Here is a 27,174-nt window from a genome sequence, read left to right on the forward strand (position 1 = left end):
GCCTTTTGGTTTTTCCTCCAAGCCTTTTAATATCCATAAGTATTTTAATTCTCCACCTTCAGGACCATATTAGGGTTTGTTTTATGCATTGTAATGACATCACAAATTTTACTACAAAATCTACAGCAAAGCTAAAATTTTTCGGCAATGTATGCACTCTACTACACCTGCACTTTTAAAACCATGTCTTTCTGGTAAGCTATGGTTCCAGCCCGATACTCTTCTTATGATTAGAGATGAGCGAACTTACAGTAAATTCGATTCGTCACGAACTTCTCAGCTCGGCGGTTGCTGACTTTTCCTGTATAAATTAGTTCAGCTTTCCGGTGCTCCGGTGGGCTAGAAAGAATCTCCTAGGACTGTACCCACCTTTTCCAGCCCACTGGAGCACCTGAAAGCTGAACTAATTTATGCAGGATAAGTCAGCAACCGCCGAGCCGAGAAGTTTGTGACTAATCGAATTTACTGTAAGTTCGCTCATCTCTACTTATGATACTTTAATCCTACAGTCGTTCTTGATCGTGGGATCTAAAGGGTTAATGGCAGATATCGACACGAGCACCGATTAATGGCAGATATCGACACGAGCACCGATGCCAAGCATTAGAAACTCTTTACATAGCACTGTATACTCAAATTTGTTCCTGTTCCTATTGGAGCTCACAATCTAAGTTCACCTATCACTATGTTTTGTTGTATGGGAGTGAACCGGAATACCCTGAGGAAAGTCATGCATACATGGGGACAATACAACAACTCTTGGTGGGATGTGAACCCAGGAGCCTAGCGCTGTAAGGCAACAATGCAAACCACTGAGCCACCATGCTGCTCATGGTGAGTCCTGCCTGCTGAAAGCAGCCATTACTCAGTCTTTAAAGTGAGAGCAGCTCCTGCGCTTGTTTCTTAGACTGTTAACGCCTCATAATGTAAAAATGTCTCAGAGTGGGAATGTGTTAAAGGGGTGTTCTCATTTTCATAAGCCATTTTCAAATTGTAGGGCATGTATAAATAATTTTAATGTTACAACAGTTTTTTTCTACCTCTTGCTTACTGCTCATTGTCCAGGCTACAGGCCACTTCTCCTTACTCTGAAGTAGTGGACGGGCTGCTGCTGACGTCACACACAGAGCAGGAGAAGGACTTTATCTACCGGGAACCTTATTTTTATGTAAAGATAATCACTGTCACTTCAGACACACAGGCTCTGCTGTTTGTGTGCAAGCTGTACTGTGTCAGTGAGTCATGCAAAGTGCTAGTAGTTTGCTCACAACCAGTATGTCTGAAGTGTTAACCACAGAGCTAGAGCCTTTCCTGCTGAAAGCAGAAAGAGAGAGGAGGCTCTGTTCTGTGAAGACCTGAAAAAAGCAGATGAGAAAATTCCTTTAAGAACAAGTCCATGCCGCCCTGCTGGTAGGCTACATCATTTTTACTTTTGGAAACCAATATTATTAATGTAGTCTATAAAATAGTTTCAATGTAATACAGTATGTTAGGAAATGTCTAATGAATAGACAGTGGAGTTTGCCATATTTCCATATTTTATATTTATTGTTTTCTGTGTTTCCTGTTCTTTGGACAGATGTGTAGATAAGGAGCGTGACATTATATTTGGTTTCGTTTATGGTCTCATAAAAAACCATGTCCGGCTGGAAAATTACCTCGAATGTGGTGATACCATCTGGAAGCTCATTACAGAGGGACATTCTGCTCGACTATTGACAGGAAAAGCTCTATCACAGTCTTGGCTGTAGCATTGTGATTATTTGAGTTCATTATTTCTATGCTGTGGAAGCATTGTTCCTATGTTGCAGCATCTATTTCCGCAGTAGCAGAGCACAGGCATGATAGTTGTAGACGCACCACTGCTTTGGGACAGAAAATGTAGCCATAGTTTGGGGACTTGCACTGTAGTAGTGGTCAGTCAGACAATGGTCAGCAATAAGAGAGAAAATCCACACTCTACAAGACAAAACACTAAAAATCTATATCGAAATCTTAACATCTACAAGGAACCAAGAGGGACCTCTATGCAGTCTACAACCTTTTCAGAAGTTTCGCTGAACACGCTACTGTACCAAGAAGGCTACTAGATGCTTTAGAATCTTGTTGATCTTTTGCTATGCTGTGCTGAGGTGGCATGACTACATTCCTTAGTCTGGAAGCAGTGGGGATTGTGGACTTCTGCTTTACAACCCTGTGGATGCCGGTGTTGCAGTAGTGGGGGTCACCATGCAGCACTACGTCTTTTACATTAGGGATCACTTGGGGAGGTAGCAATGAAGTGGCAAAGGGACCAATACAAATAGATTAAAGTGTGTACTAACTTTCGTGTTGCAATCTGAATACCTTTCAAGGTGCATGGGCAAGGTGAGAATGATGGAGGGGCAAAGAAAGGAAAGAAGGAAGAAAGGAAAGAAAGAAGGAAGGAAGAAAGAGAGGGAGGAAAGAAGGAAGGAAAGAAGAGAGGGAGGAAAGAAGGAAGGAAGAGAGGGAGGAAAGAAGGAAGGAAGAGAGGGAGGAAAGAAGGAAGGAAAGAAGAGAGGGAGGAAAGAAGGAAGGAAGAGAGGGAGGAAAGAAGGAAGGAAGAGAGGGAGGAAAGAAGGAAGGAAGAGAGGGAGGAAAGAAGGAAGGAAGAGAGGGAGGAAAGAAGGAAGGAAAGAAGAGAGGGAGGAAAGAAGGAAGGAAGAGAGGGAGGAAAGAAGGAAGGAAGAGAGGGAGGAAAGAAGGAAGGAAGAGAGGGAGGAAAGAAGGAAGGAAGAGAGGAAGGAAAGAAGGAAGGAAGAGAGGGAGGAAAGAAGGAAGGAAAAGAGGGAGGAAAGAAGGAAGGACGAGAGGGAGGAAAGAAGGAAGGAAAAGAGGGAGGAAAGAAGGAAGGAAAGATGAGAAGTAGGAAAGAAGGAAGGAAAGAAGGAAGAAAGGAAGGGAGGAAGGAAGGTAGGAAGGAAGGGCAAAGAAAGGAAAGAAGTAAGGTAGAAAGGAAGGAGGAAGGAAGGAAGGACACAAAGTAAGAAAAGTAAGGAACAAAGAAAGAAGGGAGGAAGGAAGGAAGGACGGAAGGAAGGAAGGAAGGAAAAAGAAAGAAAAGTAGTAAGGAAGAAATGAGGGAGGGAGGAAGGAAGTAAATAAGAAAGGAAGAAAGGAGATAAAAATACTGTTATTTCTGCTATGTGGCCCCTCTCATTTACACCCTTTATCATGTATGTGCACATCTTCATACTCTTTCCGGATTATAAATGGCCATTTTTTGTCTTTCCTCTCTCAGTATGCCTCCTGCGCCTCCCAGTGTTAGAGAGCACTTATATAATGGAAAGTAATTTGCGTAAGTGAAAGGATAATTTGAGTCTTGAGTGCTGGAGAGGTCAGACAAATATTGTACATCAATCCTTTCTAGTCAAACTAAATGAATTTGAAAATTAATGTTTTTACCCTTCCGTGATCTTTTATTTTCTCCGTCATCTCTCTAAATGGATCTTTCCTTGTCGAGGTTTGTCAGTTTATCTCCAATGGGTTGCACGTCTCCTTGCTTCTTTCCGCAGTGAGTAAACTGCAGATATGTAACTTAATTTGGGAGGTCATTGAGTGCACAAATCAATACAATTTTCCCATTCATGGCTCTTAAATGAAATTTACTATAAAATATGATGTAGGCTTTTTAACCCTATCATCATTTGCACAGCGAGCAGTATGGGTGTATTTTGCAGTAACATATATTGTAAAATAAATTACTTTGGCTCCAGAATTGCTGTCAATGAGTTTCGGCTTGATGCTATTTTGGTGAGGTTAACTTTATGGAAACACAATCTAATTCAAAACAGAAGCTAAGAATAGAATAGGACAGCATAGTGGTAACATATCTACAAAATACGCCAGCATTAAAGGGATTTTCCTGGACTTCTTGATTGATGGCCTATCTTGTGGATAGGCCACCAATCGTTGATTCATGGAATGTCAACACTCAGCACTCCCGACGTGTGCTGTTCAGCAGCCTGAACTGTACAGTGAGCTGGATACTTTTCAATGGGAGATGAACTGCAGTTAGCAAATGCTACCACTGTGAATAGTGCAGGGCTTCCATTCCCATTGACTGTATATTGTGGGGTACTGATTAGCAGGGGTGCCAGGTGTTGGCCCCACGAGGATCAGCAATTGATGGCCTATTCACAGTATCAGAAGTATCAGAAAGTATCAGAAAGTGCCAGAAAACCTCTTTTAATATGAAATTACACAGGCCCAGCCTTTTTCATGGTGCCCAGGCCTGTTATAAGACACTGGCACTCAGCCTATTATTGGCAGGGGCGGGGCATAGCTTCAGCTGGTGATGAGCTGAGCTGCAGTGTTATGTGTCAGGCACCAAAAGCTGGTAGAAGACTGGGGCCAGAGGAAGGACAGCTACATCTGTGGCACTAGGGGGGAGTTGGAAGGTAAGTTTAAGTTTATTATTTTTATTTTGTCAGGTTGGTTATAATGGATAAAACAAATTTCCCCGGATTTCTCCTTTAAGCTTTCTACAGGGATGTTTGGTAGTTTACTTCTCACTCCTTTATGGGAGAATATTAATTTCACAAGATGTTATAAAATTTAAGATTATTCGTTCTGGGCCATTAGGATTTAGAAAAGGGTGGAGGAGTTCCATAAGTAAGGTGCTGCTGTGCTGTACATACAGCAGAATTTCTTCTGATTCGGGTTCTGATTAGAGATGAGCGAATTTTTGAAAAATTTGATTCTGCCGATTTGCAGAATTTTTTGAGAAAATTTTTTCAGTCCGAATTTATTTGCACTGAATCTGTATTAAAAATGGCTATTTCTGTCCCACAGAGAGCCTCAATAGGGGTGTAGAACACTTTGCCTTGCTGTAACACGCATAGGGTGTGTGCTGGGTTAGTGAAATAATACCGTTATTCAGTATGACATACAGTTTAGAGGCGTCGCTATTAGAATCACTGTCACAGAGCGGCACAATGACAGAGCCTGGAGATGGCATCAGTATGAGGAAAACATATAGAGGCTGAATGACCCAGCCTGGAGGTGGCAACAGCCTGACAAGACCATAGGGCCTCACAATTGAAAATATTAACCCCTTAACAACGAGCGCCGTAAATGTACGTCCTGGTGAGGTGGTACTTAACACACCAGGACGTACATTTACGTCCTATGCATTACCGCGAGCATCAGAGCGATGCCCGGATCATGCGCGGCAGGTCCCGGCTGCTGATCGCAGCCAGGGACCCGCCCGTAATGGCGGACACCCGCGATCCCATGGATGTCCGCCATTAACCCCTCAGATGCCGTGATCAATACAGATCACGGCATCTGCAGCATCGCGGTCACTAAAATGGATGATCGGATCGCCCGCAGTGCTGCAGCGGCGATCCGATCATCCAGCACGGCATATGGAGGTCCCCTCACCTGCCTCCGCTGCCTTCCCGGCATCTTCTGCTCTGATCTGCCTTCCCGTAGACCAGAGCAGAAGATGACCGATGTCCTATACATAGCACTGAACAGGATTAGCAATTGAGTGATTGCTATAAATAGTCCCCTATGGGGACTATTAAAGTGTAAAAATAAAAGTAAAAAAGTAAAAAAATTAAGTAAAAAAAATGTGAAAAAGCCCCTCCCCCAATAAAAACATAAATTGTCCCATTTTCATTATTTCATCCCCAAAAAGTGTTAAAAATATTTTATATACATATTTGGTATCGCCGCGTGCGTAAATATCTGAACTATTAAAATAAAATGTTAATGATACCGTACGGTGAACGGCGTGAACGTAAAAATAAAAAAAGTCCAAAATAGATGCTTTTTTATAACATTTTATTCCCAAAAATGTTTATAAAAAATAGATTAAAAGTTCTATATAAGCAAATATGGTATCAATAGAAAGTACAGATGATGGCGCAATAAATTAGCCCTCACACCGCCGCTTATATGGAAAAATTTAAAAGTTTTAGGTCTTCAAATTAGGGGGATTTTAAACATACTAATTTGGTAAAAAAGTTTGCGATTTTTTTAAGTGCAACAGTAATAAAAAAGTATGTTATCATGGGTATCATTTTAATCGTATTGACCCAAAGAATAAAGAACACATGTCATGTTTACCATAAATTGTACAGCGTGAAAACAAAACCTTCCAAATTAGCTAAATTGCGGTTTTCTTTTTAATTTCACCACACAAATAGTTTTTTTTTTTGTTTTGCCATACATTTAATGGTAAAGTGAGTGATGGCATTACAACGGACAACTGGTCGTGCAAAAAACAAGCCCTCATACTAGTCTGTGGATGAAAATATAAAAGAGTTATGATTTTTTGAAGGCGAGGAGGAAAAAACAAAAACGTAAAAATGTAATTGTCTGCGTCCTGAAGGCCCAAATGGGCTGCATCCTTAAGGGGTTAAAGATTTCAAATAGGTGAACCTAAATAGTTTTATTTAATGTGCCAGCAGCATGAGGAGACCACATGGCAGTACAGTGACACAGCTTGGAGGTGGCGGAAGTATGAGACCATATACTGGCTGAATGACACAGCCCGTAGTTGGCGGAAGCATGAGGAGACCATATAGTGGCTGAATAACACAGCCTGAAGTTGGCGGCAGCAAGAGCAGACCATATAGCAGCTGAATGACACAGCCTGGAGGTGGCGGAAGAATGAAGAGACCTTATAGTTGCATAATGAGACAGCCTGGAGGTGGAAGCAGCATGAGGAGAACATATGGTGGCAGAATGAGACAGCCTGGAGCTTGTATCAGCATAAGGAGAACATATGGTAGCAGTATGAGACAGCCTGGAGGTGACATCAGCAGCATCAGGAGTCCTGAAAGTGACCCAGTGACATAGTCGGGCGGTGGGTGGCAATACCAGTACCCAGTGACGAAAGTGGGTGAAAAAAGGAGTACTTGGCTTCAGATGTGTGGCATCAGGTGGGAGGCAGGATCAGAATAGTAGCTGAGGCAGGTAGGCAGAAGAATACGGTCTCTTTTGTAAAAGTGTTAGTGTGCACAAGTAAGTATTGAGGATATGCATTACGTATAACTTTTAATAATCTTCTTAGGATAAAATATATGTACCCAAAATTATTTTGAAATCAAACAAAAGGAAAAGTGTGCAAAAAACACGATGTGCCACCTACACCAACAAGTATTGATATGATGCAATGACCACTAAAAGGTGGAAGGGAACAACATATGGTTCATTGTAACCGGTGGGGGTAAACACTTTCCCTGTAAGGCCCTACTCTCACATTAATTCCCTTCTTTGCAAGTGTTACTCGCCCTAAAAAGGGCAGCCCCACACAGGATCCTCTCTCTATTTCCACCTAAAAACACTGCCATTTCCCAGAGTTTTTAGGTGTAAATAGGGAGAGGTTCCTGTGTGGGACTGCCCTTTTTAAGACGAGTAACACTTTCCTCGAAAAGGTAGAAGGGAACAACGTATTGTCCATTGTAGCAGGTGGGGTTAAAAAATTCCCTTGTAAGGCCCTACTCTAACCCAATAATTTCCTTCTTGGCAAGTGTTACTTGCCCTAAAAAGGGTGGCCCCAGACAGGAAACTCTCCCTATTTCCACCTAAAAAACCTGTGAAATGGCAGTGTTTGTAGGGGGAAATAGGGAGAGGTTCCTGTGTGAGGCCACCCTTTTTAGGGCGGGAAGGGAATTAATAATGCAAGCTTAGGGCCCTACAGGGGAAGTTTTACCCCAACCAGTTATAATGAACCATACGTTGTTCCCTTCCACCTTTTAGAGGTCTTTGCATCACATCAATACTTGGTGGTGTAGGTGGCACATGGTGTTTTTTGCACACCTTTCCTTTTGTTCGATTTCAAAAAAACTTTTGGTACATATATTTTATCCTAAGAAAAGTAAAGTTTTAGCTAATGCATATCCGCAATACTTACTTACCTGGTCTGATGCTGAGGAATGTCTGTAACTGGGGAGCAGCACCTTAAATATGTTTTGCACTATCCATATTTGTGAAGTGTTGGTGTGGCACCATGGTCAATCTACTCTACTTTTTCGTGGACAGATGAGTTCTCCTTGGAGTTACTATGGCCCTCGCCGCACTAAATACCTGCTCTGATGGCACACCACTGGCTGGGCAGGACAGTTTTTCCAGGGGAAACTCTGCTAGTTGCGGCCACAAATCAATTTTTTGGCTGCCCAGAAGTCCAGCAGATCTTCAAGGTGTGTTGGTCATGTCAAGGTATGCCACCACCTGCTGGTTCAGGTCCTGCACCAGGTCTACCTGCTGCTGATGAGTTGCTTCACTATGCGGGTGAAGAAAGCTACTCGTCAGCAACTGTAGACTCAGGCTGCTGCTGATGGTCCAGTACTGGAGCCGATACTGCTCCTGCCACCCCACCCCTCCCCAGCAGCCATGGCACGGGAAGGTGAGCGCAGAGGCCCCCCCCCCCCGAGTCAGACCTGCGAGTGGATGGACCATGTCGCCGATAGGCATCGGCCAACTGACTGCGTAGGATCTCTCTGTAGTAGGTCAGTTTGTCCTCCCTCTCAGTGGGTGTACAAAATGCCCCCATTTTGTGCTGGTAGTGAGGGTCCTATAAGGTGGAGAGCCAAATTTATCCCACTGTCGAGCTGTTGAGTGGTGACAATACTGCGTTCACTACACAAGCAAGTGAGCAGGCATCGTGCCATTTGTGCAAGTGACTCAGAGGGACTCCCTGCCTCCATCTCCATTGCATATTGCCACAATGTTTCTAGGTCCCCTGTCTCGCCTTCCTCATAACCCTATAGCTCCTCCTGCTCCTCCTCTCCTGTCAGATGACTAGAAAAACCGCCCATCTCGCAAAACATAAACTGTGCTCCACTGTGCTCCTCTCCCTCCTCCTCCTCCACCAGTTCAGCCCCCACAGGGCACATGTGGCCGTGAGATGTAGGTGCCACATCTCCAGTGCCCTGACCAGCCATTGTTTCCAAGATGTGTTGTAGTAAATGAAGCAGTGGAATGACATCGGTCATCCTGTAATCCTGGCAACTGACTAATAATGTGGCTTCCTCAAAGGCCCTCAAAGGGCCTGGAGGATGAGAAGGCGGAGTCGCACACTGTTACAGGACCAATGGACTGAGAGCGTGAAGGCAGAAGTGGCAGGACCTGGTAAAGTTGCTGTTGTGGCTGTGCAGGAACCACATTCACCCAGTGGGCTGTAAAGGACATGTATTGTCCCTGACCATAGTTACAGCTCCACACATTGGTGCTGCTGCGCACTTTGGTAGACACCGACAGGATCAAGGACTGGCCCACCTTCTGTTTCACATAATTCTGCAGGGCTGGTACTGCCTTCTTCGCAAATAAATTACGGCTTGGGACTCTCCACCTCAGCTCGGCACAAGCCATCAGTTCTCTGAAAGGTGCAGAGTCCACCACTTGAAAATGGAGGGACTGCAGCACCAGCAACAGGACATGAGCACATTCAGCTTCTGCACCGTTGGATGAGTGGGCGCATACTGTTGTCTCTTGGACATGGCTTCGTAGATGGATTGCTGGTGGAATGACTGACTCGAAGTAGTAGGAGCAGGAGCATCTGGAGCGACAGAAGATGGGTATTACACACAGCTTACTTTGGCTGAGGTGGTGGTGCCTTGGCTGGCTGAAACAGGGAGCGTCGTGCCACTGGGTGATGCAGCAGGCTGGACCACCACATTGGAGCCACGGTTCTCCCAGGCCGCTTTTTGGTGACGCTACATATGTTGATGCAGGGCCATGGTGCCAACATTGGAACCCTGGCCACGCTTCACCTTCTCCCAACACATCTTGCATGTGGCCAGGTTAACATCCTCCGGATGCTTGATGAAAAACTGCCACAATGCAGAGTAGCTGATTTTCCCACCAACAGTCCACACTAATTGACTGCTACTGCTGCCGACTCCAGGAACACCGGCTCCACTACCTCATGGGAAGGTAGGCTGCCGTGAAGCAGGTGGTCTATCCTGGCCACGTTTGGCTCCAGACTTTCCACTTCTGCCACCATGCCAACAACCAACCATGCTACCACCCTGCTGGCTCAGCTGCTGCCTCACGGGCAACCTGCAAGCTGCAACCCTCTTCTCCTGATGATGATCAAGCCCCTTCTGCACCCTGCTTCCAAGTGCGATCGGCTTCATCATCATCGAGTTGTCTGCACGTCACTGATGTCCTCCTCAGGTTTCTCAACAGTTTCTGTTTCAGGAGCCTGAACACTTGCAACACCCCCTCCCACATCACTCTCCTCATCATTACTTGCCCGCCTAGCGGAGGAAGCGGCGGATGTTTCCTCCACTTCTTGGCTGGGCAGTAGCTGCTGACTGTCCTCTAGATCGTCCTCACTAAATAGTGGAGCTGAACCCACAGTACAAAATACTTCTGTGGGGGAGGGAACAGCATAGGACAGAGGCAGTGGAAGGACAGGGACTGCTCTCTGGCCCTGCCAACTGAGGGTTGTATCTGAGGAACCCACTGACTGTTGACTGGGGGTATCAGATGTCACTTGTGATGAAGTGGAATACCTTGTTAACCAATCGATGATGGCAGATGGGTTGCTGGTCAAGACACGACCGCTAGCTGATACCGGAAGCTCAGGCCTCACGCTGTGACTCCTGTGGCCACTCACCCCTAGTCTTCTGCAACCTCTGCCTGATGAATTTAGGCCTCTGCTACTCTTCTGTGCACGTCCTGGCACTTCTCTGCCTGACATTCTTAGTGCGTATATGAGGGGAGTACAATACGCTTCACTACGCTTAAAACAGTATTTGTCTACAACACCAGCAGGTGTGTACTTTTGGCTGGCCTTTCACAGTATCTAGGAACACGTCCATTCTTTCTGCGGACTCTGCACGGAATGCATTGCCATCTATGAGACGGCGCATTCTTGTGTGGTCCTAGCACCGGCAGTCTGCAGAATGTCCTCACAGAGAGCAAAGAGTTTTGAAATACTCAAACTGGAATTCCATTTGAAGGCAGGACACAGATTTCAATATTTTTATGTAAAGCACCCTCACGCCAGCACATACAGGAAAGGGATGTTTAAAGTTTACTCACATTTTATTTTTGAAACATTGGTATGGGTAAATCAGAAAAGCTTCTCTTTTTTATATAAGCCATTAAATACTATGGTATCTCTAAAGGTGGAATTTAATAGCAAAAGGAAATTGGAGGAAGAATTTGGTCAGTTTGGAGAAGAAGAATGGAGGGCTGTATTAAACAGTAGTAGTCTATTAGTAGTCTCCATTAAAGGAGTAGTCCAGTGGTGAAAAACTTATCCCCTATCCTAAGTATAGGAGATAAGTTTCAGATCGCGGGGGTCTGACCGCTAGGGCCCCCTGCGATCTCCTGTATGGACGGGTAGGGGGCGTGTTGACCACCACATGAAGCGGCGGCTGACACACCCCCTCAATACAACTCTATGGCAGAGCCGGAGCACTGCCTTCGGCAATCTCCGGCTCTGCCATAGAGTTGTATTGAGGGGGCGTGTAAGCCGCCGCTTCGTGCGGTGGTCAACACACGTTATCTGGCCAGCGAGCTGGGGCCCCATACAGGAGATCACAGGGGGCACCAGTGGTTGGACCCCCCGCAATCTGAAACTTATCCCCTATCCTTAGGATAGGGGATACGTTTTTAACCACTGGACTACCCCTTTAATGAGACCCATAAAGGGATTCAATGTAAAATGGTCTGTAGGCTTTATTATACCCCCAGAAATATGAATAAATTGGGGCTCATGGATTCCTCAGCTTGCCCAAGATGTGATCAGATAGAATCAAGAATAGTGCACACGTTATGATGTTACATAGTTACATAGTTAGTATGGTTGAAAAAAGACATACGTCCATCAAGTCCAACCAGGGAATTTAAGGGAAGGGTGTAAGGGGATAAGGAGAATGGATGTAATTTTATAATTCTGCATAAGCATTAATGTTATTTTGTTCCAGGAATGTATCTAACCCTGTTTTAAAGCTGTTAATTGTTCCTGCTGTGACCAGTTCCTGAGGTAGACCGTTCCATAAATTCACAGTCCTCACGGTAAAGAAGGCGTGTCGCCCCTTTAGACTAAACTTTTTCTTCTCCAGACGGAGGGAGTGCCCCCTCGTCCTTTGGGGGGGTTTAACCTGGAACAGTTTTTCTCCATATTTTTTGTATAGGCCATTTATATACTTATATACGTTTATCATATCCCCCCTTAAACGTCTCTTCTCAAGACTAAACAATTGTAACTCCTTTAATCGCTCCTCATAGCTAAGATGTTCCATGCCCCATATTAGTTTAGTCACGCGTCTCTGCACCCTTTCCAACTCCACAGTGTCCCTTTTATGAACAGGCGACCAAAACTGAACAGCATATTCCAGGTGAGGCCGTACCAATGCTTTATAAAGGAGGAGTATTATGTCCCTGTCCCTTGAGTCCATGCCTCTTTTTATACATGACAATATCCTGCCGGCTTTGGAAGCAGCAGCCTGACATTGCATGTTGTCCAAATGTTAAATCATTTTGGAAAGGTATTGGTAATAAGATCAATAGAAAGCTGAGTATTAATTTATATTTTTTTAACTAATGGTGCTAGGAGGATCTAGTGGGTCAATAGCTTCCCAGAAGTTAGTTGCTAAGGTTTTGTTTCTCAGTACATTGATTATAGTCAGGAAATTGTTTGCAGACAACTCCAACCTCTGAATAAAATATGATATCAAATAAGATATCAATTTATAGGGTTGAGAACCTATGGGAAATATATTTCTCATACTGTGCTGTTTTTCATGCCCTGAGAGGACTGAAGAGGGGGTAGGAATAATTTTGGAGATAATATATATATATATATATATATATATATATATATATATATATATATAATTATAAGAAATGTAATAAAGAATATTTAAATTTAAAAAAATAGAATGGTCAAAAACTTTAAAAATAAATAAATAAAATAACCATATTTAGCCCCTCTGTTTTCTCACTTTAGAAATTTAGAGCAGTCAATGTAGAAGTAAACAGTATCAAATATACAAAATTTAGCATTAGTTGCATAGTAAATGTCTCCCTTTTTTCTTTATAGATTGTTCTGCCGTGGATATTAATGGTGGCCACATAACAACAACATTTGTTTGATTTTATACAGTTTATACCATTTTTACCTGGGGCAAAGTTTCAGTTCACTGCCCTAGCCCTATATCTAAATACTCTGCTCAAGGCAAAATGGCTTCTTGGCATCACCCTGGCACCTAATATCATCCAGGGCACCATGTCAGATCAACTCCCCCATGCCCCTGGACTGTAAAACATAAGGCTAAATTAAAGTTAAGCTTCTGTAAGGCATTAAGAAAAACTTCAACATTGAATATTTGTCCTGGTTTCATTTTAATTATTTTAATTTTGTTTGTTCTTAACTTCTTTTAGTGAAACATACAATATCGCTTTCATTTCCACCTCCTCAATTTTATCTTTTATAATTACAGGAATATTCCATGGAGGGCTTCCCTTGGGCTCCGGTTTGTTCAAATAAAATAAATTAAATACTAGAGCAACAATAGAAAATATAATTAAGCCAAAATAAAGTAGCCATATTGTGGAATAAAGCTGGATATTATCCATTATAAAAGTTTGGTTGATAATAATATAGATGCCAGATGGTTGTACACAATCCCATCACTCTAACACAGTGTACCATGTTTAATGTCCCTTATTTCCAAAAACATAGGAGCTTTAAACCAATTTGCCCAGTATCAAATTGCAGGTATTGTACTGATACAGTAATAGGATGATGATTTTCTGCGCACTATGATGTTATACAGTGATACGGGGTTAATCCAATGTGATGGCTCGGGTGGCGCCGTGCCTTGTTAGAAACCGAAAGTTAGTTTTGTGGGTGCTGGCATGTGCACTCAGCAGCGCTGCAGTACCCCTATTTCCATCCCGCTGTACCCTGACGGCACAGGGCTATGTGCAGTTGTGTCTTTGAGTGGGATGGGGATTAGGTAAATGTGCCAGGCAGGTGCGCTATGCAGCGCTGGAGTCCCCCTGATGCTCTCCCACTTTACCCTGGTGGCACAGGGATAATGTGGTATAGGTTCCAAGTGGGGTAGGGGGTTGGCACCAGGTGCCTCTTACCGGTATCGGGTAAGTCTCCTCGTTATGCGCTTCAGTGTTGGCTGGTCAGCGGAGTAGATGAAGTCTGTGGAGCGCGCAATCTGCTTCTCTGTTTGCGGTGGAGATTAGTGTGATGCGAATCCTCCGGTTTTGCCAAAAATGGGGTGCAAGTGCATATGTGAATTGGCTAGACGTGTTTCGGGGGAGCCAGGTCCCCTTTTTCAATAGCTAGTAATGGTAATGGTGTGGATGCAATGCCCAGGAAGTTGTGGCTTTTTATAGCTCATGGAACATTACATCAGGTAAGTAACAGGAAGACACCGGGCTGGATCACCTGGGGATGTGCTGAACATTTACAATCAAACTACAGGTGACTATTGGACAAGAGAAAGAGGAAGCATGGAGAAAAGTAGATGAAGATCTTAGTACAAGTAAATATACTTATAGCAAAAAATACATTGTGATATCCCACATGTCAGTTTGACACCCCTATAATATATATTCTACGAGATATATCCATTTACATCATCCATTTCAATATGACTCTTTTACGAATACTATGAACCTTTTATCACTTTCTATTACCTCTTTTTATCACTTTTTTATTACCTTTTAATAGTGTGTTTTAATTTAGAGTCTACTCAATTATACACAATAATAGTACTCTATTAATTTTTTGACATTTATATTCTTCTATATATGCACACTTAACACTATAGACATTATCATTATAGTGGTTATTTCTTATTTATTATATCACAATGTATTTTTTGCTATAAGTATATTTACTTGTACTAAGATCTTCATCTCCTTTTTTCCATGCTTCCTCTTTCTCTTGTCCAATAGTCACCTGTAGTTTGATTGTAATTGTTCAGCACATCCCCAGGTGATCCAGCCCGGTGTCTTCCTGTTACTTACCTGATGTAATGTTCCATGAGCTATAAAAAGCCACAACTTCCTGGGCATTGCATCCACACCATTACCATTACTAGCTATTGAAAATGGGGACTTGGCTCCCCAAAATGCATCTAGCCAATTCACATATGCACTTGCAACCTATCTTTGGCAAAACCGGAGGATTTGCATCACACTAATCTCCACCGCAAACAGAGAAGCAGAGCGCGCGCTCCACAGACTTCATCTACTCCGCTGACCAGCCAACATTGAAGCGCATAATGAGGAGACTTACCTGATACCGGTAAAAGGCACCTGGTGCCAACCCCCTACTCTACTTGGAACCTATACAGTGATCCCTCAACTTACAGTGGCCTCAATATACAATAGTTTCAACATACAATGGTCTTTTCTGGACCATTGTAACTTGAAACCAGACTCACCATACAATGTACGGACAGTCCAGATCTGTGAAACGTGTCACAACTGGAGGAACTGACCAATCAGAATGGGCATTTTACTGGTAAATCACCTCTATTACTGAAGTACAAGCACTGAATGGCTGTCTGGTAGCGCCCCCTACAGTACAGGGAGAAACTACAAGTTCTGTACTCTTTACCTGTGCCAGGGTTGGTTGCTCCTTTGGACACCAAGTGAGGGTGGCTCCATTTGGGACACTGTGCGTACTGTATAGAAAGCTATAAGAAGCTCCTGTTCTCTACTTAAACCATTGTTTCCCAACTAGGGTGCCTCCAGCTGTTGCAAAACTACAACTCCCAGCATGCCCGGACAGCCAACGACTGTCCGGGCATGCTGGGAGTTGTAGTTTTGCAACAGCTGGAGGCACCCTGGTTGGGAAACACTGAAATAGACAGTGATTACAGCTCCCAGTAGATCTTTCTTTCTTTTATATGTAAGGATTTGCTTTATCTATATTAGTTATCTACTTATTTTTCTTTAATCCTCACTTTTTCCTATTTTTGGATGACATTTTGGTGGCTTCAGAACCAATTACCAGGTTTCCATAGAGTTATGGTCTCAACATACAATGGTTTCAACATACAATGGTCGTCCCGGAACCAATTAATATTGTAACTTGAGGGACCACTGTACCACATTATCCCTGTGCCACCAGGGTAAAGTGGGAGAGCATCAGGGGGCCTCCAGCGCTGCATAGCGCACCTGCCTAGCACATTTACCTAATCCCCATCCCACTCAAAGACACAACTGCACATAGCCCTGTGCCATCGGGGTAGAGTGGGACGGAAATAGGGGTACTGCAGCGCTGCTGAGTGCACATGCCAGCACCCACAAACTTCACTTTCGGTTTCTAACACGGCACGGCACCACCCGAGCCATCACATTGGATTAACGCCGTATCACTGTATAACATCATAGTGCGCAGAAAATCATCATCCTATTACTGTATCAGTACAATACACTAATATCAAATGGAGAGTCTATAAGCCCTCCCAGTAAGACTGTATGCCAAATGGGGAATTAATTTCTGCAAGCAATTTTAACAAATCTGCATATTATCATTATTATTACCTTTTTTATTACTTTATTTTTTAACTTATGTCTGATGCAAGGGCCCTGCAGAAGACATCTTGGTATATTTTAAATAAATTGTAATTTAATCTATAGGACATATTTCCCCTTGTCTTTTCTTTCTTTTCTGCCATTTTCATTTTCATATCCTTAACCTAGCAGGACTGTTTTTTAATCCGAATGTTTTCTCTTTTGCCCTGGGCACATAGGGTAATGTGTATTACGGTATCCTCGGTTTAGGATTCTGTTTTATGTAGGGCTTCCAATCAATATTTTCTTTATTAATTAGGAATGTTTACACAATTCTCACTGTCTGTCTGAAGATATAACAGCTCTAAATCTGTCAGGAATGGAGCTGGAGTGATTTCAGTGATCTCCTCCAAAAGTATTGGGTTTAGTACTCCTTTGAGAATGTATCCTGTGCCTGAATTACATTCAGGAGGCAGCACTTTTTATTTTAAGAAGTAGGAACACAAGGGACAGATGCCTAGAACTTCATGGAAGTCAGAGATGAGAGCTTTTCTCTCATGTTTGACACCCATAACGTTCTAGGCAGCTGTCCCTTGTGTTCCTCCTACTTTAAGTAAAAACGTTCTGCCTTCTGAATGTAATCTCCACCTCCCTTTAGCTTGTTAACCTCAGCAAAAGATATAACAGCAGCAGTGCTTAGTGCAACCTCTTCCTTGCTATGCTGCTTCTTTCATTTCCATTTACATAGCACCATGCAAAAGCAGTGTAGTAATCCCTTCTCCCTCCACATGCCATCAATAGTACTGTGCTGTGTAAATCACCCTTCATCACAGTGCCATCCTGTTCAGTCCAGTACACTTTCACCAACACTACATCATGGCGTAGCAATGAGGAGCTGTAAGTGCTGTGCTGTGATAGCAGTAGGGGCACTAACATTTCCATATTACCACTCTGTAGGGACAAATGTCTCCTATACCGACACAGCTGATGATTGGCCATCACTTGTGCATGTTCAGGAAGGTGAGCAAGGACGGGGCCTGTACGGTCAGACCCCTCATGATTAGACACTTCTATGGATAAGTGTCAGATAACTTCAGTTCTACGGACTACTCGTTTAATGTTACAAAACCATGCAGGTTTTTTGTATTATTTAAAAAAAAAAAAAAAAACTTTTGAAACAACAGATATACTTTAATACTTTACGGAGTTTCTCCTTACCCAATGAGTTGATGCTCGTAATACTGCAGTGTCCTCTGTAATGTATCCTGAATAGTCTGCGGCTGTAGAAGAAAAACAAAGGATAGCGCTTAACAGGTGATCAAAAAGCTTTATTTATACAAATGTACGTTTGGTATGAGACATAATATTAAGATTTGTTTTCTCATTGCCTATTAGAACGAATATTCTACATTTCCAGCCAATTTCTTTTCCTTATAAAATGATTAACTTTTTCTATTCCATCAGATTTCTCTAGTGATGTAGGAGTATGGAGGGTACAGCTGACCTGAATAAGTCATAGCTGCTTTACCAGGAGGGTGATGGATAAGTGGTGGGATCACATGATAAATAGTTACACTATAAAATACAATAAGGATGAATGATGGGAGTGATTTCTTGTCATATTACAGAGCAAATGGGATTTTTTGATGAAGGGAAAGAGACAAGACGTGGCTATTTCCCTATGCCACATTGCTGATGTGGAAATAAGGGTATGCTCACAACAGAAATGTTCCATACCCTGAGCATATACATTGAAAATCGTGACATACCAGGACAAACCGATAATGGTCAATAGATCAAGAGTAACCCATGGACAAGTGGTCTCCAAACTGTGGCCCTCCAGATGTTGCAAAACTACAACTCAAGACATGCACATACATAAAAAGTAAGAAATACATGTACGTAGTAGTATTTATTCATATGTGGTATGCAACTACATATTAATAAATAATACAAATGTTATTATTAGTAACTGTAGTTCCCCCACACTGTCTCTATATAACAGTAGGCCCCATACTGCCCCAATAGCAGTAGGCCCATATAGCAGTAGGCCCTCATCCCCATACAGCCCCATATAGCAGTAGGCCCCCATCCCCATATAGCCCTATATAACAGTAGGCCCCATACTGCCCCAATAGCAGTAGGCCCATATAGCTCCATATAGCAGTAGGCCCCCATCCCCATACAGCCCCATATAACAGTAGGCCCCCATACTGCCCCATACTGCAGTAGGCCCCATCCCTATACAGTCCCATACAGCAGTAGGCCCCACCCCCATACAGCTCTCATACAGCAGCAGACCCCCATCCCTATTAGTTACCACCAGTAACATTCTTCTCCTCTGCTCCGGGGGGGGGGGGGGGGAGCTCCATAAAGAAGGGGCTATATTTGTCTTTCCTATGGGATCACTACTCTTGCTACAAATGTTCTGACAGAGAAAAGCTTTAGCAAGTCCTGGGCATAGGCCATGTAATTACAAATGACTAATTGTTATGGTAAAAACCCACAATGGCTTTCCAAAATTTTAACTAATTTAAACCTCATCATATATTAATGGCTGAAATGTTTAATTGCTTTAATTAAAAAGAATACAAAGTTAGAAAATCCGCTCCACAGAGTCTTCATAACCCTCCAATGCCACTCTTCCCGGTGTACAATTCTGCATCTAATCCCAGCGCCATCATGTTACATACTTATACTTAATCACCACAATACCGCTACTTACTGAGAAGATCTGTTACATTCTGTTAAAGGGAATACTTCTTACATTCTCCAGAGAAAAGTGACTGATCAATAAGACTCTTTATGAAAGAGCCCTGGATCGATTACCCATCTCCAGTTATCTAGTGTAAGAAGTGGCAGGCCAGGGGGTGGAGTGCGAGGGGTCGTGCGAGAAGGGAAGACGCATACTGTTCAAAGTTAATGCAAAAAAAAATCAACTTTACTTTCTTAAAGGGATAATCCGCCCCTAGACATCTTATCCCCTATCGAAAGGATAGGGCATAAGATGTCTGAACTTGGGGGTCCTGCCGCTGGGGACCCCCGCGATCTCGGCTGCGGCACCACAGACATCAGCACATGGCTGCAGCACACCTGAACTTCGCTCCGTGCAAGATGACTGGCGATGCAGGGTAGAGGCTCATGACATCACTGGCATGCCCCACTCATGACGTCACGGGCATGCCCCCTCAATGCATGTCTATGGGAGGGGCGTGATGTCCGTCAGGACCCCTCCCATAGACTTGCATTGAGGGGCCTTGCCTGTGACGTCACAAGCCTCCGTCGCTGCAACTGCCGCTCTAAACGAGTGCAGCAGGGAGATTGCAGGGGTCCACAGCGGCGGAACCCTCACAATCAGACTTCTCATCCCCTATCCTTTTGATAGGGGATAGGATGTCTAGGGGTGGAGTACCCCTTTAAGGCACTTACACTTGATACTTAGGCAAGCTGTTTAAGATACAGATCGCTACAAAACCATGCAAAGTAACTTGCCTCCAGAAGGAAGAGAACTTGCTGTCTGGTAGAATACCTGCAAGCCTCCATGCTTGACTCCGTAAAACATGACTGGGGATTTTTGGCCAAGCCAGAATCTCCTTCAAGAGGAAGAGTTACCCATCTGTTGATAGCTGTTTCGATGTTTTTGCCCCTCAATAGCACAAAGCAAGGTGTAGTAACTGTTCCCGCTAAGAATTCCCAGTCATGTTTCAAAGGGTTGATTCATTTATTTCTGGGAGGCTACCTTTAATAGGACGAGAGCTGTTTTCCCAGTGGAGCATTACATGGCCCGGAAAACCACCTGACAGTTTGGTGTTCTCCCCAAGGAAGACAAATAGGACCCACTAAACAGCTTATATATTAGCCTCACAGCCTTCATCCTAGTGAGTGGTCCAATTGTGGACTGTGGTATTTATCTGTTTATTTCACAGTTATTGATGTCTATGATGCCATGTTACCTGCTTTGCTGTGTATGTTGATTTAGATTTTTTGTCCCCTGATGAACCCTGCTACCAATGTTGTTGGGATATAATTTAATGTAATAGGAATTTCTCTCAGGGTCTGTACATGGCTTTTTGAGTTTACTTTCTGAACACCCCTAGTGTGTCCGTTAACCATTTGGTATATAAAGTTGGTAGATTAATAAGTGTTATGTTTTAAGTGATTTTTTAAACACATTTTTGAGGTTCTGTATAAGGCTAAGTTTCCCCTTGTTTTTTTCCTGGCAGTTTTGGGATATTTGCCACTGCAGTTTTTGAGCCAAAGTCAGAAATGTATTCAAAAGGAATAGGACATATAAAGGAAGGATTTACACTTCTCCTCCCTTATGGATCCACTTCTGACTTCGGCTGAAAAACTGCCAGAAAACCAAGTGGAATCTTAGCCTTAAAGGGGTACTCCGGTGAAAACCTTTTTTCTTTTAAATCATCTGGTGGCAGAAAGTTAAACAAATTTGTAAATTACTTCTATTAAAAAATCTTAATCCTTCCTGTACTTATTAGCTGCTGAATACTACAGAGGAAATTTTTTTCTTTTTGGAATGCTCTCTGATGACATTTATTGTTTTCCTTAGTGGGATTTGAACCCAAGTCCCCAGCACTGCAAGGCAGCAGTGCTAACCACTGAGCCCCCATGCTGCCCATATCATACATCTGCTATGCATGGTTGCTAAAATGGACAGAGATGTCAGCAGAGAGCACTATGCTCGTGATGTCATCAGTGTTCCAAAAAGAAAATAATTTCCTCTGTAGCATTCATCAGCTAATAAGTACTGGAAGGATTAAGATTTTTTAATAGAAGTAATTTACAAATATGTTTAACTTTCTGCCACCAGTTGATTTAAAAGAAAAAAGGTTTTCACCGGAGTACCCCTTTAAGGAGTACCCCTTTTAAATCAACTGGTGCCAGAAAGTTAAACAGATTTGTAAATTACTTCTATTAAAAAATATTAATCCTTCCAGTACTTATTAGCTGCTGAATACTAAAGAGGGAATTCTTTTCTTTTTGGAACACTGAACTCTCTGCTGACATCATGAACACAGTGCTCTCTGACATCTCTGTCCATTTTATGAACAGTCCAGAGCAGCATATGTTTGCTATGGGGATTTTCTCCTACTCTGGACAGTTCCTAAAATGGACAGAGATGTCAGCAGAGAGCACTGTGCTCATGATGTCAGCAGAGACCTCTGTGTTCCAACAAAAAAAATTATTTCCTCTGTAGTATTCAGCAGCTAATAACTACTGGAAGGATGAAGATTTTTTAATAGAAGTAATTTAGAAATCTGTTTAACTTTCTGGCACCAGTTGATTTAATAAGCATCTCAATTACTGTTTCCCAACCAGTGTACCTCCCGCTGTTGCAAAACTACAACTCACAACAGCTGGAGACACCCTGGTTGGAAAATAAACTGATCTAATCCTTGGCCGCAGCCACCAGACACTGGATGCTACAAGAAGACATAAAAACAGCAAATATAAATTTACAACAAACATGGATAAGACTTGTTCGCAGGATGAGATGATAATCCTTTGGGGAAAAATGTCAGTCTTGTATATACGCTTCGAGATGACGCTTCGAGACCAGATCCTCGCAATGCGCCACAAATAATCGCATTGTCTTGATGCCTTTCTATTGTCTCGCCCAGAATGGTGTACACTAAAAATAATTCTATTTCTCATTTTTTTCTTTCCTTTTTTTAAAAAACCTGATTTTCTCTGCTAACTCTGATCTCCTGATCTCCTAGAACAGTTAATGCAACGTTGGTTTTTACACCTTCACAAATGGCAGTACGAGAGAGTCCCCCCGCATTGTGTATGCTCATCTCTCGCGAGTGGGAACGTCTAACCTTTTCCTATGAAAGAAAGCAGCTCTGCTGGGAGATTAAGGGGATCGTTTGGCTGACAAATTGCATCTATTCTTCTCTGCTCTATGTGTCACGGATGTACGGCAGCCACGATTCCTCTTTCATACAGAGCATTAAGTACTGCTGTTTCCTGCCTCCAGCCTTAGAAAAGAAACCACTGTAGCTTAAATGTGCAAGATGGCAAAAGAAAAGCTGCGATAAAGCTTAATTAAAAGTGTCAGCTTGTATGGAAGCACAGCTCTCCTAACAGGGGGCTAGTGTCGGGACAATAAAAGGGGGCGATTTCTAGATAGATAAAATATCTACAAATGTTCACAAGATTAACCTATTTATGGTCAATCCAGTCACACCTCAAGGTCAAGGCCCATTATAGTGAAAAATGTTGTCACCAAATACTACACGCAGTGGTGTACATAGAAGAAAGAGGGCATCGTAGCAAATACTTATATGGGCCTCTTATAAAGGAGTCTAATTTTGCCCCTAAAAACAAAAAGGTTTATTACCCATAAAGGGGTTCCCCAGTGCACCAGTGTTTGGACCATTTAGTTCCAAACGCTGTGTGTGGGCTTTGGGGGTTGCCACGCCTGTCGTGATGTCACGCCACGCCCCCTCAATGCAAGTCTAAACTTGCATTGAGGGGGTGTGACATGACATCACGAGGTGCGTGGTATGATATCATGAGGGGCGTGGCGGCCCCGAAGATCACACCCAGCGTTCGGAACTAAATGTTTATGACCCATTGGTCAATACCTAGATCCAATTATTTGTTGACAATACAGATAACTACCAGGATGGGGCCCATCTCCTCAAGGGACCCATACCAGCTGAATTGGTCTGCCACTATGCTATGTAAACCCTTGTGTGCATGGTATATGATCCCTCAGTGACTATAGGTCGCATGCACCGCAAGCTTTTCTCACGGCATCTGGTCGTTTTTAACAATTATTCACCCAAGCCTCCAAAGCAATCTAGATTTCTGATAGGACCAAAATGTCATATGTGTGTATGAGGATTGCTTGAAATGAAAAAAATCATGTATTCTACATTTTGAGTGCCAAGTTTTCTTTCTACGTACACGGTATAGGAGTCCACCCCTATAGCTAAAAAATAAATAAAAATAAATGCAATAGCGAATTGTTATTGAAGCAACACTGTAATATTTTCTGAAAAGAAGCCCTAATGTTAACAAAAATTTTACTAAATAGCTAAAGGTTTATAGTTGATACTTTGTATGATGTAGAAAACCTATATTGAAATACATTGCTCCCTCAAGTTACAATATTAATTGGTTTCAGGAGGATCATTGTATGTTGAAACCATTGTATGTTGAGACCATATCTCTATGGAAACCTGGTAATTGGTTCTGAAGCCCCAAAATGTCATCCATAAATAGGAAAACGTGAGGATTAAAGAAAAATAAGTAGATAACTAATATAGATAAAGCAAATCCTTACATATAAAAGTAATAAAGATCTGCTGGGAGCTGTAATCACTGTCTATGTAGAGGACAGGAGCTTCTTCAGGGTCCTGTACAGTACACAGTGTCCTAAAACAGTAATGGAGCCGACCTTGGTGTCCAATGGAGCAACTAACCATGGTACAGGTAAAGAGTACAGAACATGTAATACCTCCCTGTACTGTAGGGGGCTCAGGAGTAGCAAAGGAAGCGCGACCGATATGTACATCCATGTTCAGCCAGTTACATCATCAGGGCTTCCCTTGGGCTTCTATCTGGGGGTCTTTCCTATGTACCTATATAGCCATGGTTATATTGAGTGCATTAAAGGGGTATTTCAGTATTTTATTTGACTATGCTACAGGGGCTGTAAAGTTAGTGTAGTTCATAATATAGTGTCTATACCTGTGTGTGACGGTTTTCTCACAATTTTTCTGTGATTTTCACTCCAATATTTATTTTTAACAACATACAAAATGACCGTTGTCTCAGATTTTTCCCAGGTTGCAATGCAGCCGAGACCTGACATCACTAGTCAGCTGATGACAGGGAGCCTGTCTGCTGCAATGGGTGGAGGGATCGCATGGTGGGAGAGAGATCAATCTGCAACTAATGCAACAGCTATAGGCACCCTGATTGAAAATCACAGGTCTTTTGAATGGATGCAGCTCATTTATGTTTCAATGGGTGGGGTGGCTGATGTGTGGGAGGGAGGAAAATGGAATTGTGGGATTTGTAGTAAAAAAAAAAAAAAAAAAAAAAGTCAAACAGGAAACCAGTTCACAAAAAGCTAGCCACAGTGTTATGGTAATCTCACAACATAGCCATTTAGCCCCAAGACAAGTGCAGATCCTTCCTAAGCATGTCCATTACTGTCTGCCAGGTACGTTCTGAAATCACCTTATGGTGGATAACCCCTTTAATGTCACTTAATATTAAAATAAAGCAATTGAGAAGTAATTTTAAAGGAGTAGTCTGGGTTAGGGAAATCTATCCCCTATCCTAAAGATAGGAGATAAGTGTCTGATCACAGGGGGTCCGACTGCTGGTACTCCCCGCGATTTCCCGTACAGTGCCCCACTTTCCTTCTGAATAGAGCCGTGTTGACCACTGCATGAAGAGGAGGCCAACACGCCCCCTCCATGTATCTCTATGGGAGAGCTGCAGATACAGTGCAGTGCTCCAGCTCTCTCATGGAGATGCATGGAGGGGTGCGTGTCTGCCTCCGCTTCGTGCTGTGGTAGACACACCCCATTCATGCAGAGAGCCAGGGCACCGAGCAGGAGATCACAGGGGGGGTCCTACTGGTCGGACCCCTCGCGATCAGACACATATCCAATATCCTTAGGATAGGGGCTAAATTTCCCTAACCCAGAGTACTTTTTTAAACTTAAGTTTGTGTAACGCATTAAGATCATTTAACTCAACTTCCGCCAGGGATCAAGATGGCACTGGCTACATAAGTACAGTGATCCCTCAACTTACAATGGCCTCAACATACAATAGTTTCAACATACAATGTTTTTTCCTGGACCATTGTAACTTGAAACCAGACTCAACATACAATGCTACAGACAGTCCAGATCTGTGAAACGTGTCACAACTGGAGGAACTGACCAATCAGAATGGACATTTTACTGGTAAATCACCTGTATTACTGAAGTGCATGCACTGACTGGCTGTCTGGTAGCGCCCCCTACAGTACAGGGAGGAACTACATGTTCTGTACTACTCCTTACCTGTGCCAGGGTTATCTGCTCCTTTGGACACCAAGTAAGGGCGGCTCCATTTGGGACATAAAGAAGAAGCATTCTGACCCTGAAGAAGCTCCTGTCCTCTACTTAAACCTTTGTTTCCCATGCAGGGTTCCTCCAGCTGTTGCAAAACTACAACTCCCAGCATGCCCGGACAGCCGTTAGCTGTCCGGGCATGCTGGGAGTTGTAGTTTTGCAACAGCACCCTGCTTGGGAAACACTGACATAGACAGTGATTTACAGCTCCCAGAAGATCTCTCTTTCTTTTATATGTAAGGATTTGCTTTATCTGTATTAGTTATCTACTTATTTTTCTTTAATCCTCACTTTTTCCTATTTTTTGGATGATATTTTGGGGTTTCCATAGAGTTATGGTCTCAACATGCAATGGTTTCAACATACAATGGTCGTCCTGGAACCAATTAATATTGTAACTTGGGGGACCACTGTACACTTCTGACAGAATATCAAAACAAAACGTGACACCTTTAAAGGGTTACTCCGCCCCTAGACATCTAATCCCCAATCCAAAGGCCCCGTCCCCTCATAACACTGACCCGCCCCTTCAATACAAGTCTATGGGAGTGGGCGCCACGTGCTTTCCCATAGACTTGCATTGAGGGGACGGGCCGTCACCATACTCCGACCCCTGTATCGCTCGTCATCAGGCACGGAGCGAAGTTTGCTCTGTGCAACAGATGACAGGGGTGCTGCAGGAAAGATCGCTGGGGTTCCCAGTGGCGGGACCCCCGTGATCAGACATCTTATCCCCTATCCTTTAGGTACCCCTTTAAAACTACTCGTACTCCTTTAAAACTTTTCACCCAATTAATCACCGCATCAACTCTTTCTACCGCCAAATTAGCATCATAAACTATATGGGATATTTATCAATACCTGTGCAGAGTAAAGGTTGCCCAGTTGCCCATAGCAACCAATCAGATTGCTTCTTTCATATTTCAAAGGCCTTGTTAAAAATGAAAGAAGCGATCTGATTGGTTGCTATGGGCAACTGCTCCACTCTTCCTCTACACAGGTTTTGATGAATCTCCCCCTATGGGTATAAAAAGCCACATAAAAGGGATACATTCATTAATCTTAAATGCAAACATCTGGAATGGCGTCCCAATGCCAAAGAGATTACATTACATTTTTTAAATGTTTCATTGCGGCAGCAAAGGGAAAACAAAACGATAATAACATTTACGCGTTGGCAGAGAAGCGCATCTCTTATCTCGCTCTGTAGCGCACCACTACTACGTCTGTGTTGGCGAAATAAATATTTTATTTGCGCTCATGTTAAGCATTGATTTAGCAACAGGGAGTGAAGATAAAAGCGCGCGGGTTCATTTGCAAGTCATTTGTGAGAAAACAGATGCAATAATATCGTGTTCCTCCAGCCAGAGTCCTGGGAGAATTCCTACTACGGCGACATGACGGTGACGGATCGTTTCCCATAGACGGAAGTTTCTTTGTCGTCTTTCTTTTATTAGGGAAAAACAGCATTTTATTTGACTGAATATTTTTGCTTGCGGTTTGTCTCTTTGAAGGACATACAGCTGAGGGGACCATTTGAGAGACCACTGACCCACCGGTTGGTATTACGGAAATAGAGGGCTGGGTTCTG

The 27,174-nt window shown here is 43.1% G+C and overlaps 1 protein-coding gene across 2 annotated transcripts in view; it reads right to left on the reverse strand.

Annotated features, from left to right (window-relative positions):
* The window catches only part of GUCY1A2 (guanylate cyclase 1 soluble subunit alpha 2), a 191,982-nt gene that overhangs the window by 130,613 nt on the left and 34,195 nt on the right, over positions 1–27,174 (reverse strand). For both annotated transcript variants that reach the window (XM_056561617.1, XM_056561618.1), the window contains exon 2: positions 17,698–17,759. In XM_056561617.1, coding sequence (XP_056417592.1) covers positions 17,698–17,759 — 62 coding nt within the window. The remainder of the gene's footprint in view (positions 1–17,697; positions 17,760–27,174) is intronic.

This window comes from Hyla sarda, chromosome 2 (assembly GCF_029499605.1).
Source record: "Hyla sarda isolate aHylSar1 chromosome 2, aHylSar1.hap1, whole genome shotgun sequence".
Lineage (NCBI taxonomy): Eukaryota > Metazoa > Chordata > Amphibia > Anura > Hylidae > Hyla > Hyla sarda.